The following is an 18,313-nucleotide window of genomic DNA, read 5'->3' as shown; positions in this document are numbered from 1 at the left end:
TTTTCCAGTACCTCCTCAGAAAGAGCTCTGCATTTTTTGGGTTCCAGAACTTTTTGGCATGTAATCTGGTTTTCCCTACAATTATTGATCCCAGAAGTGTGCTAACTAGTTGATATTTGAATTCAGCAGCAGTGGTGGTGGTGGTGTATGTATGTACATATAGAACACTCAGTTTATCGGTGCTCTTACTCAACTAAAATAGTACATACAAATTTGAAATTGCTAGTATCTTTTGTGTTAATATTTTCTGATATAAAATGTAGCCATTGACAATAGTTTTAACGAAATTACCATCTTCACAATTTCCAAACAACTATACAAAGAAGTACTGATCAAATTTATTAACTCCACCCATGTATTCCTTCAGATAGTCCAGGCATTTGAACAGGGCACACCCCTAAACAAACATTGCCACCTTTGGGATTTTGGCACACTATACTAGTCACTTCTTATAAGGTGTAGTACTTGCAACAGCTATTTCCTTCACATCAAATCCCAACTACGACATTCCCACACTTCCCAAATGTCCTATCTGTAGCTGGCTTCAAACAATTATTTGCAGGAAAAGGGGTGGGGTGGGGAGAATGGATTTAAAAATGCAAACCCCCCTTTAAATTAATAGATGCTCTCAATTTTTCCACTGGTTAAGCTTCGACCATAATTTTAGTTTTCACTTAAGGATTGAAAATGGTTAAGTTCAATAAAACAAATGTACAGTAATAATGCACTGCCATCATGAAAGTGGGAAGCAATTACCTGTGCAATTGTCAGCCACCATCATGAAGTTCTTTGCCATACAATAGATCATGTGTTTCTCTAAGGCTATAATTTGCACCATAGGGGGAAAAAAAAAATACTTTTGACATGTTTAAAAGCATAGAAGATCTGGATTTGCTTAAAGTAGAAGAAACTTCCAACAAAAAGAAAGTATTGTCATTTCTAGCACGCCAAATTAATGGAAATCAATATGCTTAGTTAAAAGCATGCCAGTATTAACATTGTAGGGATTTTTTCCCCCCAATGATATTTTATGATTTTATCTAGACATTGCTCTTCTATTTGTGTATCAATAATTCACTATTTAAGAATTGAATTATGATTAGACTTTTCCACCACCAATTTACAAGAATGAATTGGGCAGTGTTCTGCATTGAGACCAAGATGTTTCTAGTGTAACTGTCACCCCACAAATGAAGAAATAGACTAAAGAAATCCAGATTTCATTATATGCATCAGTGTTTTCACTATGCTAACTATGGAAGTTATCAGTATAACTCAATTTTGGAGACTTGGCAAAAGCACCTTCATTCTAGATATTTTATGAAACCCAAAATTTGTAAGCCACTGCAAATTCACAGAATACAAACCAGAATACATCAAATCAACATGCATGTATTTAATACATTTTTATGCAGTACATGCATTTTTTTTATTACTAAACACAGTTTTAAAGGAAGAAATTTATTTCACATAAATTTAACTTACATTCTCTCACCACAATGGTTTATTTTAATATGTCAATAGTATACATTAATAAATAGTAAACAAAACACACAGAATACACCACATAGAAGTTTTATATCCACAATAGAACCTCCCTTCACTACGACAAACATGTAGCAAGTAAACTGAAGATTTCCTTAGAGCTAAATACACAAACTTGCCTTTAATGTGCTTCTATTACACAACCCTTAGTAATATTCTCAGGTAAGTTTGAAGATGTTGGAATTTCTTTTCGAGAGAGCAACCTGATTAAAACAGATCATTAAATTATGACAAGCTTAGTCTACACAAACTTTCTAAGATCAACTATTGAACTATACTTTTCAGTTTAAATTAAACTGTGGCAAGTAAGTCCAGATGCACTGTCCTGGTTATTACATTTAAAATAAAATTTGCTCACACCAAGTACCAAAGAAAATGCAGAGTTGGTTTTATGTAAGGTTTTATTAAAATGCAGTCTATAACAGATTTCTCTCTAATCTACTTCACATATGTTTTACAACTGACAATAAATACTGAGGTCATACACTTAAAGGAACTTTTATTTTGCAATAACCAAAATAAAGAGGAAAAACCCTGGATTTGCGTAAGTGTACTTAAATGTACAACTGCCAAAGCCTTTTCTAATTTGCTTTATACATTTGCATCATCAGCTTTATATGACGACTTGGCAGCACATCTGTGTTAAGATACACTATGTCATTAACAATAAATGTATGCACGAAGTTTATGTGGTTGGACAATCAGAAGCATATGATTAGGTACAATTAACAGAAGGGAGAAGATGGAGATTACAATTGTGTATACATAAATTCAAATAAAATTTTAAGTGACTTGAGCAATCTTTTTACTTCTCCTCACACCACTCATTTTCTTTGCGGACTTGCTCTTCTTCGCTAGCAGTAAAATCATTCTTTATGTTGAAGGTTTTGCGTATCTCCTCTGGAGTTTTGCCCTTTATCATGTTAGCAACAGTCTTGCATGTGACATCAAGCAAACCCTTTATGTCGAGATAATTTGCTGCCTAGATAAGTTAAAAAAAAAATTAATGCATTATTACTATCCAGCACTGTACACACTTTACAGTAAGGATAAAAAGCTGAACAAGGGAGGGGAGGGGGGGGGGGGGGGGGAAATGGCGTAAACTAACATTCAGAATTAAGTTATCTTCAAAACCAGCAACTGTTCCTAATTTAGTTCACAGTTCTTTAATAAGGCAGTAAGCATTTTTTCCCCAGAAGTGTCTTGTTTTTAAATATTTAAAAAGTGCATCAAAAAATGCATGTTATCAATATTTCTTTGTTTCATGAGGAAGTCTAATATGGCAGAAGTAACATTTATGACCATCCAAACTCAGTTTTCAACACCAAGAATTTATAGCAAATTAGTTATACACAAAATAAATTCTACACAAATTATATGGTAAATATTACAAAATTGGCGGCTACTCAAGAACTAGCTGTCCAAACCTACACAACAGAAGGTCTACTACTAAAATATCTGGTCAAGATGAGCGGTCCTTTGTAATTACACAGCAATGCATGAAAAGCTAAAATACAACCTTCTTTAATTTAAATGCAAAATTACGTTGGGGTTAATCCATACCTAACAGTCCAGGACTGGTTTCTCAATCACCCCAGAGAAAAATTTTTTATAAGTCATTTGAAAACTTAGACCATTTTGTTTCAGACCACAAGCATTTTTTGCATTTACAAGTGTGTGTGTGTGTTTTTTTTTTTAATTATTCTGTAGGGGGTTGCCTCATATCTTCCAAATGATAAGCATTTAGTTCCACAAAGTGGACTATAAATTATAACCATGATCACATAGCTGATTGAGCCATTAACAATATATTAGTGAAAAGTATTTACTTTTTGTATAGTATGAATGGTGATAAGCTTACACATACACTATTTTAAAAATAGTTTTCGAATTTTTTCATTCTTTGGCCTGCAATATCTTTGTTAGGAAAACATAAAATCTACATACTTTATAGACCTTTCTGATACCAAACTTCAGCATGAATTTAATGTTTGAAATTCGATGGGAAGTAAAAAAATTACCAATACGAGTTAATATGTGCTAACGTATTACATTATCTTGTTTGCTTTTATTATGCTGCTCATGGAACATAAATTTATTCACTCAGTCTGGGTATTACATTGTAAGTTCATCCAGATGCAGCTGAAAATTCCAGGGAAGACTGCTTCAGCACACCAACATGCATCCAGACAGGATCCTTTTCAATTTTTTAAAAATTAGGTCCTTCGTCCAGGTGGGTGGAAAATTTAACATGCACATCTGTTTTGACAAAGAATGTTAGCTTCAGCAATCCACCATTGTTCACAGTACACACAAGCCACTATGTCCTCATTTTGATGTCCGAGTGGTACAAGTTATACACACTGATGAAATTAACTATCAGGGAAGTTCATGTGAACTTACACTTGAGCAAGCTGTGTGGCTGAGGTATGAAACAATGTAACGTCAGGTACCTTTAATCTGTAACAAATATTGAATCCTTCCTCAAAGACACCAGCAGAAAGTACTTTTATTTCCTCTATTTTTTAAACATGTCGGTAATTCCTTTTAGGTGTTCTTTACAGAATTTAAAGATTTCTCAAGATGTCAAGATCTGGATGTCATAGGTTCGCCGCAGACAGCTTACTTGGTTGTATTCCAAACACCATCACATGCATTGTTTCCATGGCATGATTTAAGTAAGTGGCACTCTGAAGTCCACATCTTTTGGTTTGTTTTGGCTCACAGCATCACAGAAGTTTTATCAGTTTATGGAAGGGTAGTGCAGTTTTATGTAGTCAATTGCAGTTGAAAAGCATGTACTGCCATAGCATTGTGTTCAAGGTGGTCAGTCACCTATGACTAACTGTGACTATTATAGTAACAATATTGTCAGAAGGAAAGTTTGTACTCGCCATACAGCGGAGGGATGGAGTCGCAGATACGCACAGCAAAAAAAGACAGCGCTATCGGCCATTAAAGCCTTCGTCAACAATAGACACACATACGGATGCATGCAAACTCACACTCAACTGCAGTATCAGGAAACAAACCTTAGACTGCCCGAGACTGTAGCTTTGTGTGTGGGTATGTGTGCGTGTGCGTTTTGACGAAGACCTTAATGGCCAAAAGCTTCAATTATCAGTTTTGTCTATCTGCGACTCAGCATCTCCGCTATATGGTGAGTAGCAATTTTCCTCATAACATTTAGACATTCCACCCAGGATTTTCCATTGTCTGACTATTATAGAACACAAATGGATGCACTATGGCCTGTGTTTACCCAATGGTGCTCTTTTACTTCACCTTGAACAAACAGTTTTCAGGATAGTCAGCAAGAATTAAGCATTTATCAGCTGCCAAGGTTTGGTTTTCAGCTTTCAAAAATTTACCCTGTGCTTTGGCAATAAAATTATGCATTTTCAGGTTTTCACAGTTAGTTACCAACAGCTCACAAAATTCTTCTTCTGGTTATGTGATTAACATTTGTGTCATCCATTATTTGTATTCTATACTAGAAGGCATCAAATCATCGTCTTCAGATTACTCAAACATTGGAAGTAAAGTTAGTTTGCCTGGACAGTTCTGACATTTTCCCCGTGATCATGCAACTGGAACTGTCAATATTGTACACCCAAACTTCCGAAGGTTTACAGTCAACTGAGATAGGATCCCTTTTTATTTTCAAAATTATATTCCGATGATATAAATGCAAACATTGTGGGTGCCAAATACCCCTGCAACAATACACCATTTTGGTCTCAACTCATGAAAATTCAACCTTCCAATTTTAATATTTGAATTTTCTAAGTCTGTTAATAGTTCATTTAAGCCACACAATATTAATCTTTTTGTCTCTGGACCTTATTACTATTTTCTTTCGCTGGAACAATCCTTTTGCCAGGCATCAAATGTTATGCAGATAACAGCCTAATAACTTTTTCTAGTGTTTTTCATTTAATGAAGTTAGAGGCACTTCATTTTTTTAAATACAGATAGCACTTCTTTTACCAACTGCCTTGTTAATTTAAATATTCAGACATTAAATTCATCACTAATTTTGCTTGACTCCAAGATCTGATAGTAAACTGATAACTTGATCCTCTTTGACACACAATGTTTCATTTTCAGCTTTCCTATCAAATCATATTTGGGTGGAAAATTTTTAGAACTATGTAGTTTGTATCACCTTTTCTTTTGAAATGAAAGTTCCAAATTCTGACAGTAGTTGCCAGTTTCAATATTTGCAATAACTGTAAAAGGTCTCTTCTTCACTTGGTTTTCCAATACACCCAGGATTTCATTAACTAAATCCACATTTTATAGTTTTTTGGTAAGTCAAATTCTTATCTGAACTATAACCACCAATTTCTCCGTTAATGGCAAATATCTTAGAAAAACATGTTTTACAGAACGACTTTCCTGGTATTATATTGATAAAAGGATTATCTTTTTACACTGATCAAACATTATTTCTCTCAGGCCTTTTGGTATAGGCTGCTCATGTTTTTTTTTTTGTTAAGAAAGACTTCAAGGAATACTGAGAGCCAGAAACAGATGAAGCTTCTTTAAGTTCTTTATTTCATGGTACTTTCAAGCTTAACCTGCGAGTTAACTCTGAAGTAAAACTTTCTTCTTCACTGATCATTAATTAATGTCTTTAGGAAACAATTACACTTACAGCAAGCTTAATTAATAATAAAAATGAAAAACAGACTTATTTAACTGCACACTTCAAGAGCTCACCTTCAACTGAGCAAGTTAACAAGTTGGTGGTAAGGGAGGGAGGGGGGGGGGGGGGGGGGGAGACTGACAGGCTTGTCTGTGAGCCTGTCGTGCATACTTGCAGATGCCGTCTGCTACCCTGCTGAAACTTTCTGCAGATGATTGTTAAAACAATCAATCACATAATTTACATATGAAATTAAATTTATGTACTTTATTCCATTAGTATAGACAGTGCAGATATTAAGAAGTGTATTTTGACTCTTTTGTAATTGTTTCCCAACATACAATTTAATCTCCAAGTTGAAAATCATACTTAAGTTTGATATCAAATGTATTTTCAGAGTAATTTTCAGATCCATATCTGTTCCCTTGATGAAGATGTTGCATGCCAAAGAATGAAAAATACAAGAATCTTATTCTTGTATTTTTAAACATAAGCTCACCTCTTATACTCTAAAAATTCCCTGTAGCATGTAATATACAAGCACAAAGTATTAAGGCTCAGAAATTAATCCTCTGAAAAATTACTGTTCAAAAACTGATTTTTTCAATTTGCAACCAACAACTTTGAGCTATTAAAAATGTACTAAGGAGCATATTCAGCTAGGAGATCATGGTTTTACTTTATAGTTTAGGGTATGGTGAACTAAATGCTTCTCATTTGGAAGGTCCAAGACAACCCATTATCAAATAATTTAAGAAACCACACGTACTTGTGAATATGAAATAATGCTTGTTGCCTGAAACAAAAAATGGCCGTTGTTTCTAAATGATAAACAACTTTTTAAAAATGTTTTAGCCCATTTAACATTAGGAAATTCACTAAGCAACTATGGAATTTTCTGGTAAGGTCAAGCAACCAACTATTTTTTTCCTGGGCCACTTGGTATGGAATGAGCCCTTTATTCTTTCCAACTTAATAAGTAATCAATTATAACCATTGCACGTAACAAGGAAGTGAGTTGATAACTAAGTGTGTTATTACATCAGGTCAATTTACATTTATTTAACATGCACACACTGATTGCTGCACAAGTCCCCACTCAGCTACCTGCATCCTTCACACCCCCCCCCCCCCCAACCAAACCACCATAGAAAGTGGAAGATGGTTTAACATCCCACAGCCTGTGTGCTGGAATTTGTCAGTGACTAGTCCAAGTAATCCGTTACCAAGAACAATCCAAGGAAAAGAGACTGCTACATACTGTAAAAGATGACATGTTAAATTGCAGACAGACAAGACACTAATTACCAGAATGAGATTTTCACTCTGCAGCGGAGTGTGCTGCGATATGAAACTTCCTGGCAGATTAAAACTGTGGGCCGGAGCGAGACTAACTCGTGACCTCTGCCTTTTTCACGAGCACGTACTCTACCACTTGCCCGGTAAAGGCAAAGGTCCAGAGTTCAAGTCTCAGTCCGGCACACAGTTTTAATCTGCCAGGAAGTTTCAAGACACTAATAAGTTTTCAACAACAGCCTTAACCAGCAAAGGCAACACACAGACCAGAAGATACTAGTCTGAGCTACTGGAAATGCTGTTCATGCCCCCATATGCACACAGTGTGTCTTTTCTGACTAGGGGTATGGCTGCCAATGTGTAGCTGCTGGTTGTGCCTGCAACTTAATATGCAATCTCTGTGGTAAACAGATCTATATTTTCTTTAGATTGCTGACATTCCAACCTGTAATTTCCATTGTTTCATTACAAGCAGTAACATGACCACTAATACACTGCAACAGTTCGCAGGAATATGTGCCAGTAGACAGTATACGTACCAGTATCAATTCAAACAGTGTTCCTTGATCAACTTTCAAGAAATCTGCATCCCATGAACTGATATCATCTGTTCTCTTTTCCTTATTTTCATCATCTTCTGGTGGAGGAGGGTCATCCTTATGGTAAGTAGCCCACTGAATCACTTTTTTCAAAATTGCAGAGTTCACATTTGGCAGAGGAACAACTTCTTCATCATCTTCATCCATTCCTGTTAAAAATTGCAACTGGAGTTGTGAAAACAATCAGCATAATATTACACAGGGATCAGAAACATACTTTACAGAACTCTGAAAAGGCAAGAGATTCAGTGCTTATTTGAGCATCACCTGTAAACAATTGGATCCTACAAATTGACTTTAGTAACTAACAGGTGCAAACAAACAACATGACCCAAATTGATGCTTTCTTTAGGGAAGCTCAAAGAAAAAACAATTAAGTGACATGCTCTGTCTGACCATGATGGACAGTTAGGATAAATAACAGTTCCTTACAGTAATCCTCAGCACATATCAGAATAATGATTCAAAGACAAATGTTCTTAACAAGGCAAACTACTTTTGCTTGTTTTCCTTCACAGTTCAGTACACTTTATTCCTGTTTTCATGCTTAATCTGCTTTCAGTTTTTGACAGACTGTCTACCGGACCCTCGTATCAGTAAATCTGATGAGAAGGCGGAGGAGTAGTAGTTCCATGGGGGCATTCCCTTTTAAGGACAATCTACAAGAGATGACCGAGGTGAAATTATATTGAACCAAACACTAACACAAAATTCAACTTATTTTTAAATAAGTCATGTAAGCTACTCAGAACATTAAACAGCCACGTAAAAAACCAAGAATCACTAGGATTAAAGTATATTGTAAAACGAAAATGGAAATGTGTGTGATACAAGGCAGGGCAACTAGCCATAGAACAGGCTAATATCACTACCAAACTGAATGGAAGTACCCTAAATGATTAGTCAGATAGCAAATATTTAATAGTTATTTCTTAAACATAATGGGAAGCATAAAGGCACAGTTCTAAACAAAAATCACAGCAGTATGTCGAACTTCAATTATATGGAAGCATCACCAATTTCCCTTCTGAAATTAAGGAAATTTTACATTCTTGAAAATGTTTGTGTTGTTTTGACGGTGTTTCCAATTGAGTACTGAAGATTTGTTCCATATAATCCTAGTCTTACCTGAAAGCTGTAATACATCAGAAACTCAAATGCATCTTTCCAGATTGATTGAAGTATGCTGTTAAACATCTCTAAGTAAGGTGATAGAAGGGTCAACACTCACCGATCTGTTTCACTGCTGAAATTTTCCAGAATTTGAGGTGCCGGGGTATTCTACTGTAGCATCTCAGCTTAGCAACAATAATCTCCTCAGTAAATTACAATATTGTTTCAGAAGAGTTGCTATACCACAACCATTAAATAAAATAGTGCCAGTGAATTTTCTGCAACTTATCAAAGGCATTTGATTTTGCAAATCACAGTATTCTACACATAACTAGGTTTCACGAGAGTTATACAGACAACCAGCGGATTATGATATGTATCAACAAAATGACAGGAAAATGTACTTAGCAATTCAACCTATATAGGCCAAGTGAAAATCATGAGGTTCCTCAAAGCTCAATGTTATGTCCCTATTGTTTCTAATATGTAAACCACCATCGGCCCAATATACAAGCATAATTAGTTCTTTTTGCAGATGACACTAGTAATAAAGCATACACAGAACAGAAGAAATTGCAAACAATGTCAGGTTACCTTCCATTAGGAACATAAGTGCACTAACGAGTATGATAGACCACAGCACTCAGTTGCCCTTTTCTTGCAGGTTTTATTTGGCAAATCAACATTTCAGCTAATGCGTAGCCATTATCAACGCACCATTTCACAGTATCAATGCATGTTCTAGTACGTCAGTGCTTCCTTGTTCGGACTTGTTGAAGCAAGAACAGGGGACTGATGTAGCCTACTAGAATATGCATTGATAATGGCTATGCACTAGCCAAATCTAGATTTGCCAAATAAAATCTCCAAGGAGAGGATGACCAATTGCTGTTGCCTACGATTTGAATGTAAACAACATCATTCGAGGTATCATCAACTTTCTTCCTGTTAAAGATCTCATTCTCCATTTAAAAAACTTCCTCTTTTGCATGTTAACACATTGATTGGCATAGTCTATTTGTGTTACCGACCCCTTGGGGCCATTTACTTTTTTTTCAATATCCTGCTTTACTTTACTCCAAGTAAACTTGTCAAGTGCAAATAAAGTGAAAATGTGGCACTTTAGTACCTTTTTAAATTTTTTGTGCAATTTACATATGAATCATATGGCCCTAGAGTAAAGGTACCAGGTTTGTCATTTGCTGTGTCGCTAATAATTTTAGGCTTGTACTCCTGTCAGTTTTTCATTCCACAGCATTATTTGTGTACAGTTGCATTATTGATTTCCTGCATTGTTGCTATGGTCTTTATTCAGTGTTGTTTGCTCCATAACAAAGTGATACTGTGGCAGAAGAAAATGTCTCTCAGAAGTTATGAAGATGAACAAAGGTATGTACAGCAATTAGATGAAGTTATGGACATAAGTGATGAAGATTCTGTGTCTATTTGGTGATGGCTCAGATGAATTTTTACCAGAGGAGACCGGAAGTGAACAGGACGTTCTGATGTTGGAATCAGATCAGTGATGGTAGGAATAAGAGTTCTATGTCCACATTCAGTCAAAGAATCAGACTTCACTGCAAGAACCAGGCAGCAAAGCACCTCTAACCGTGCTAGTACCATAACTACTGCAGTTGATTCAGGTTCAATTGAAGTATGTGTAATAACAGAAAGATGAAGATAACACACTCAGAACAAATTCCAATGGGATTGTCTGGAGGCCAGTTACAGGTAAAAAATGTGAAAACTTTACATTTCTTCATTCCAGTTCTGGTGTCAATGCTTCTGTTGCACTAACTCTCAAAGGCAAGACACCACATGATTTCTTCAAATATTTTGTAACTGATGAAATTTTAGAATATGTGACTCAAACTAATTTGCATCCAAAAAATTTTTTAGAAAGTCATTCAGTAACTTAATTCATGTCTAAAAAGTGCACTTATGTCAGCAATACCGAAATTTAACAATTTTTAGAATTTTTCTCATGGATGTCACTAAATGTAAAACTGACGATTCCAAATTATTGGTCAAAAAATATGCTCTATTACAACAATGCAAAAAATGTTACGTCACGCAATTACTTTGAACTGCTTTTATGTATGTGGCGTTTTTCAGATAAAAAGTGCCCGCTGTGAAACCGTTTATTCAAAATTCAACCTCTTATCACTAAATTACTGCAGATATTTCAAAGTGCAGTTGTGCCGGAGAAAAGTTTGCATTGACGAAATACTTGAGCCATTTGGAGGAAGACAGTGTCATTCAGTATAAAGAGAATAAGCGCCATAAATTCGGAATTAAATTGTTCAAATTTTGTCTTAACAGTTGTTACATCTGGAATATGAAAGTTTACTGTGGGAAGAATGCAAATCCTGGTTTTCCTCTTGCCACTTCTGTGGTTATGAAGCTTACAAGTAGATTACTAAATGAGGGCAGACTCTTATATACAGACAATTTTTACGCAAGTGGTCATCTAGCACACCAGCTTCTTGAACAATCAACACATTTAGTTGGTACTCTAAGATCATACAGGAAACTGAATCCACAAGATGTTGTAGAGGCAAAACTGAGGAACGGGGAACAAAGTGAAGGAAAGTACCAGAGGCGTAGTAGTACTGAAATGGAAAGATAAGAGGGATGTTCTGATGCTGAGTAATGTCCATGGAGAAGAAGCAGAAGTTCAAACCAGGAAGGGCACAAATAAAAAACCAGCAATGATAACTGACTATAATCAAAGTCTTTTATAGATCTTTCTGACCAAATGAGGTCTTACTCGCACTGTCTAAGGCGGGGTGTGAAATTGTACAGGGAGCTTGCAACTTAATTGTTGACAGGGTCAACACTGGTAAATGCTCATGTGATTTACTGACAAGATCTCAATCACAGAATTCAAAGAGGAAGTGACTTGAGACTACTCCATACAGAAGATGCCGATGAGCCCGAGACATCTCTCACCAAAGCCTCCGCGTTACCTGCAGATTGAACATGGGAGCAGCCAGACGTAGGTATACAGTGTGCTACGAAAAAAAATGAATTCTGACGAGAGCAAGCTGTCAAGAAATGCAAACTAACTGCATAAAGCACCATGCATACAGGTCTTGGAGAAAAAGTGTAATGACCCAAATTATTTCAGTTTCATTGTTGTTGCAATTACAGTGGAAGAATTGTAATAAAACTGTATGCGATTTGCATCTACTGTGTAAGTAATATGCCAAACCAAATAATAAATAAATAATGAAAAGCTGTAAAGTCTAATATGACTGAGCCATGTGAGATATATATAACTCACGAATTCAAATGTCAGTAACTACTCTTGAGCTCTTGAAAACTGTATGCCACGAACATGCTTTGTTACTGGGGTCATAACCTACTACAACACAGAGTCACAGCACGTTCCTGCGAGTTACAACTGCACCATGGAGCTGTAAACGGAAAAATGTCCGCGAGTTGTATTTATATCATGTGGCCCGAAGAAAAAACTTCCTGTGAGTTATATTTAACTCAGGTGGTAGTACAATCATGACGAGGATAAAAATAAGGTGTCCATGTTTTTGAAAGTAAACTGGAAAAACTTTTGCGAAGCCATGTCCTAAAACAACTTAGTTCTTCAGACACATTTGCACAATTATTGGAATTCTTCGGAAGACAAATCAGTATGTTGATACTATGCACATTCTCATTCAATAATGTCATGTTTAATGATTATCTGGTGACTATCTTTAAAGAAATACAATTTTTGTCACAAATTCTTTGAGACTAATAAGTAGTGCTCACCCACAATCTTCCTGTACATAACTAAATAGTTGAGCAATCTGACTACTGCTTCACATTATATTTGTCCCCTCAAGATGTTTGTTGTAAGTAAACTGCCACAGTTCGAAAGGAACAATGATATATATTATTTAAATACCAGAAGGAGAAATGTTCATTACTCTACATCACGGTTTTCTATAGCACACACAAAAATTGTACTTCCTGCATTGTATCACATACCCAGTGATATAATGGCTGAGACAGCAAAGCAAAATTTGAAAACTTGAAGTTCTGTCTTGACAACTATTCTGTTGAATCATTTCTTAATTACTGTAATGTGCAAAAGGCAGCACGTAAGAATTACTAACTTACATTTGCACATTTTAAAAATTACTTAAAATTGTCCAGCATGCAACAATATTTATGAACTAATTAATTTGTTGTGTGAATGGAAAGTGACTATCACTGCAATTTATCATGCAAAGCTTTCCCTGGACTAGGAAACTTAGTAAAATAATACTCTGATGACTAAGGCCTACCCACAACTGCAACAAAATTACAAAAAATTTAAACAATGGAAATGTAATCCAATTTACTTTTGGCGTGCATAGCCAAAGCCATCTCACATAAGGTCCAATATTAAAATAATTATATTATCCACAATTTAAGAAAATTGTCGCATTAAATGCTGCCTAGGGCGTAGGTAAGAGACATTTGACCAGATGGGTAGATCAAAATGTAAAATACTGTAATTTATCACAACAAACACAGTCCTATTTAAGAGGAAGGAAATCCCCAGCACACTTCCTTTGGATGAATTTATCTTTCATCTTTTGTCTTCACTCTTACTTGCCTTAAATATATTGAAAAATTTCATAGGAACAAAACCTTTTATTTGGATTCTTAAAACTGATTTTAAGTGTATTTTGGTCTGGGGTTGGAAGGTTACCCAACTCTTCACAAGGAAGTTCTTCTGAACTTTATTTTTCCTAATAGAAGATTCAACAAGTGTAACTTCTCTTGCAGCTTTTCATTGAATTCATTTTTGCATATTTTCTTTAAAAACTTATGTCTTTTCCACTCAAAGGTTTCCTACTCAAGTCTCTCTGGAGTCCGAGCTAATGTGTGCTGTTTCCACGTCATTCCTTCAATTTTCCTGTACCAGTTTCACATTGAGATAACTGAAACACCCCGACATTTGTAATTTTATTCTGTGAGAAAAGAATGTTTGCATAAATTAACAAAATTTTAGGACACTGCTTTATTAGAGTCTTATTTGAACAGCTACTATTTTCAGCTTTATGCCAGCTATCAAAACCCACAATCCAAACAACTATTATACCTACACCAATTACACTGTTGGAGTCCAGGTATTTCACTTATACAAAAATGAAAGCTGTTACATTTTTAAGTCAGCCCATTAGATATAGTTTTAATGTAATAAAACTCTGAAGTTAACATTTTTCCATCTGCAGTGAAATCTTGAGGTTGTATATTGTGAATGCAGCAGCTGCAGCTTAATATAGCTATGTTATTAACAGCATGCTAGAAGACATGTAATAATGTACAGCTTTCACTGCCTCTGCAATTTATTCCTGAATGCTAATTTAGTATGCTACTTCCTGTAAGCTCACACCACATTAGCCAACTCAATTTGGTTTCCACCTGCCATCCTGTACAGTAACATTAATGCTCGAATTATGTGGCTGGGCTTGCAGGTGAGGCAGCATATTTTAATAGTATTGAACTAGACTTTCACTGACTAATTGGAACCTGCCCTACGTACTAGCATTAAGACAAACACTTTTAGAAAATAAATAAAAGTGGAGAAGTCCAGGATAGGACAACAATATGGAAATGACATTACTAGTTACCACATAGGAGCCACTGCATTGCCAATGGACATAAAGAGCAATGATGTTGGAAATATTTAGGCTTTTGGATGAAGTTCTCCTTCAAAATAGTAATAGGAAAAACCATCACTCAACGATAACAGCCACTGTCTCCTAACCGTAATGCCTTAACTGCCACACTGGCATAAACAGGCATAATTTACTTGTGGTTTACATGCCACATCAACCAACAGAACCTAGAACACTGGCTGCAGTACAGATTAGTTTTGCCACTTTACACATCGACGTGAAACAAGTATCGGCAGTCTTCTGTTCAATCTTTGTTTGCAAACTTATGCAGCCACATCACTAATCAGGATCAGGAGGCTCAATTAACATTTAAAAATTATTTTCCTTCACCACCAGCCTTTCCCACAAGATCTTGCAACAAATTAAAAATTTGTAATATTACAAAGTTTACAACAATGCTGATACACTTCTGACCAAATCATGGATACCATTTGCCTACATGACACAAGTAGTGCAGATGGTAGCTTAGGTACTATCAGAAATTTGTCAGTGGAAGCTTTCCTAAAAAAGTATGTAGGCCCTATATTTTGTTTAGAGCTAGATTTGCTCTGTTACCGTATTGCTGCTACTCTAAAGTGGAAGGAAAACACTCAACTTGCGATGGAAACTTCATAACTATTATCAGCTTCTTACACATTGTCGCCACAAAAGAAATTCTCACAGAGACAAGTCAGTCTCACTACAATCTTGACAATACTAACAAACAGTATCTTAATTACCGTGGAATAAGGTTCCCAAATGTCTTAATATAATGAACTGATAGCTATTATTTTAATTTAACAATTGACATGAATATCATATTTAAGAAACTTAATAACCTGGAACATTTTCAGCTCTGGCATACCCTAATTCTGAATGGGTCGAATGATGTAGTCTCAACTCCAGATAGCAACCTTTATCTTGTCCTAACCCCATGACAGAAAAAGGCGTCTGTAGCACACAAATTACGGTGCTGTTTATTGGAATATAACGGCGGGGAAAAAAGAGAAGCCGAATCAAAGCGTCGAATGAACTACGCGACGGAATGCTCTATGTCAACATTTTCTTAAATCAAGAACAGAGCTCAATAAATTTAATGTATATGCATAGATCATACCACATTCACGAAAATCGATTACATCACCAAATTTCTAAACCGCTATAACTACAATTCAAAATAACGGCGTAGGCAGAAGACAGTCCTAACCTTCGATTTAGCAAGAATTAGTCTTTCGCCGATCGTTTCCATTGCACACTTAATACGCTTGCATTAGCAATAAAGACTATAGATTAAACTGTAACGCTGAGATTTATGTCAATTGGATGAAGTTATACAGGGTGGCGCAATCCGATCACACAGTATAGCGTCACCCTTACAATTAATCGAGAGATGATTTAGAGCCATCTAGGGACATGGTGGCTTAACACGAGACTGAAGCACAACCGGATTCCACAATACACTGATACTGGGCGTGAAGAACTTGACACTAGCTCGTGTTTAAAGCAGTAAGCCACAATTCAAGGCCATTATAGTTTGCAGGACGCTCAATAGCTATCTTGATCTGTCATCGACTCACAACATTCTACACTGATACTGTAACTATTTCATAACTAACTGCTACGCGTTACGGATTGATTTTTCCTCTGTCAATTACTACTACTTAATACTGTCGGTAAGTTCACAATGACGTTAAGCGGACATTTTTGATATGGGAAGCACCGTACGTTAATGGACGAAGTAACTATTTCTACTTACCAAGATCTTCCAACATGGTTTTAATTGTCACTGAACACTTCGCTATTTCAACGTCAACCTCAAAAACTTCGCCATCAGAGCTTTGCAGTTTTATATTCGGCATCTGAAATTGAATTATTCGGTTGAGAAATGCTACAACAGTAACGAAATATCTACTGGCGACAGAATAAAATACAGTTTCTTAAATAATAACAACGCAATACATTGAAATACATACTTCGAAAAGAAACGATTATTTGCTCCTAAACAAGAAAACACGACACAACTCCGCCTTAGCTGGAACTATTTCCTCCCTAACAAAAGGTACCACAGAGTTATATAGATTCATCCGCGATCAGAGACATTTAAACGAACAAACTGTTGCATGGATATTAGAAATAGTATCGATATAATAATTGTCCTAACGTTGTAATTTTACACCAATAGCTTCACAACCGGGAAATATTATTGTTTTCAGTGCAGTAGAAAAGTTTCTTCTTCGTACATCTTGTGAATTTTTGAACGAAGACTTTTGGTTAACATACAGTTTCTTGCTATCTCTTATGCGATCCATATTTATTATTATTTTCATTTAAGATCTAATAGTAAAATATTGTTTACACAGTATTCGCCTGAAAGTCGCTTATCTGCATTTGTATTATACATGATATCGTAATGCTTCTCGATTTTGTAATAAGTTTAAATGATTGGTAGTTTCTAGAAGTATAGGCTACTTTTACGTTTTGTAAGACATGAGTTCGAAAGAAGTTTGACAATGAACTGATCGATCTAATTCCTAAATAAACTGTGACTCCAACACTGTACTTCAGTTTGGTTCTTACGCCAGACGAGATGTTCATAAAAGTTATCTTCTTATGATCAGTTAATTCTGTCAGTGTTTCGTAATGAGTATTCCAGTTCATATAACAAAAGATTTTATTTTTGTAGTGGTATTATACATAAAAAGTGAAAAGTAAGATGAGACCTCACATACTTGGGCTTAAATTTGTTGATGACAAACACAGTAAAATCATCATCAGGGTAACATTTTTTGCGTTTCCTTTTCGTTTAAAACAATAAATGTCAAAATACTTAGAGCTTACGCGTAGCAAATAACTGAGGTTAGATTTCCAATAAATGTTAATGTAGTATTCTGTATTAGAAATCACAAACATTTTAAGCATATCCAAAAAATTTTTACTCTTTGTTGGCCATTCAGCCCCAGCAGATGCAATTCGCTCCATCAGTACATTTTACATTATAAATTTTACAACAATACATTTTAAAGTGGCATCTTCATACTGCGTATTTATAAAATTCTTCTAGTTAATATACTGGGTTGTTAACAAGAATATGTGCAGCTTTTCCTTAAATAATTTTATTGGCATGCTTGAGGCGTATTTAACGAATTTGTTATACTTTTTAACTGCCATGTACACATGACTGTTATTAAGCTTTGGCTGATCTGTTTTGTGGTAAGATCAGAGAATTACAGATTCTTGTAGTGTAATCATGTCTTTGAATTGTTGCAATTAAATAAAGTAGTTCAGTAAGTATGCAGTTAACACTATCAATAATATATAAATTCATCACTGTTAAAATCCTATATTTAACAATACCCCTTTAACTAAATCAAAGAAAAATACATTGAAGTGCCAAAAAAACTGGTATAGACATGCATATTCAAATACAGAGATATGTAAACAGGCAAAATACGGCGCTG

At 35.5% G+C, this 18,313-nt stretch overlaps 1 protein-coding gene across 1 annotated transcript; it reads right to left on the bottom strand.

Moving 5' to 3' along the window:
* Window positions 1-1,928: 1,928 nt before the first annotated feature.
* On the bottom strand, window positions 1,929-16,953 carry LOC124606823 (S-phase kinase-associated protein 1). Its single transcript, XM_047138892.1, has 4 exons — window positions 16,829-16,953; window positions 16,612-16,714; window positions 8,032-8,240; window positions 1,929-2,527 (listed from the first exon to the last, which is right to left on the bottom strand). The coding sequence occupies exons 2-4, from the start codon at window positions 16,712-16,714 to the stop codon at window positions 2,351-2,353; spliced, it is 489 nt and encodes a 162-aa protein (XP_046994848.1). The 5' UTR covers window positions 16,829-16,953; the 3' UTR covers window positions 1,929-2,350.
* Window positions 16,954-18,313: the final 1,360 nt, after the last annotated feature.

This window comes from Schistocerca americana, chromosome 3 (assembly GCF_021461395.2).
Source record: "Schistocerca americana isolate TAMUIC-IGC-003095 chromosome 3, iqSchAmer2.1, whole genome shotgun sequence".
NCBI lineage: Eukaryota > Metazoa > Arthropoda > Insecta > Orthoptera > Acrididae > Schistocerca > Schistocerca americana.
Note: the sequence above shows the minus strand (reverse complement) of the source record. Positions and strands in the feature narration are given on the sequence as shown.

What these genes read in the sequence shown, in the direction of transcription:
- LOC124606823 (XM_047138892.1), bottom strand. Translation starts at nt 16,714, where the DNA reads ATGCCGAATATAAAACTGCAAAGCTCTGATGGCGAAGTTTTTGAGGTT. An exon ending in AACCATGTTGGAAGATCTTG is followed by an intron (nt 8,241 to 16,611) that starts GTAAGTAGAAAT and finishes AATTTTTAACAG; the next exon opens with GAATGGATGAAGATGATGAA. An exon ending in CACTGTTTGAATTGATACTG is followed by an intron (nt 2,528 to 8,031) that starts GTACGTATACTG and finishes TAACTTATCTAG; the next exon opens with GCAGCAAATTATCTCGACAT.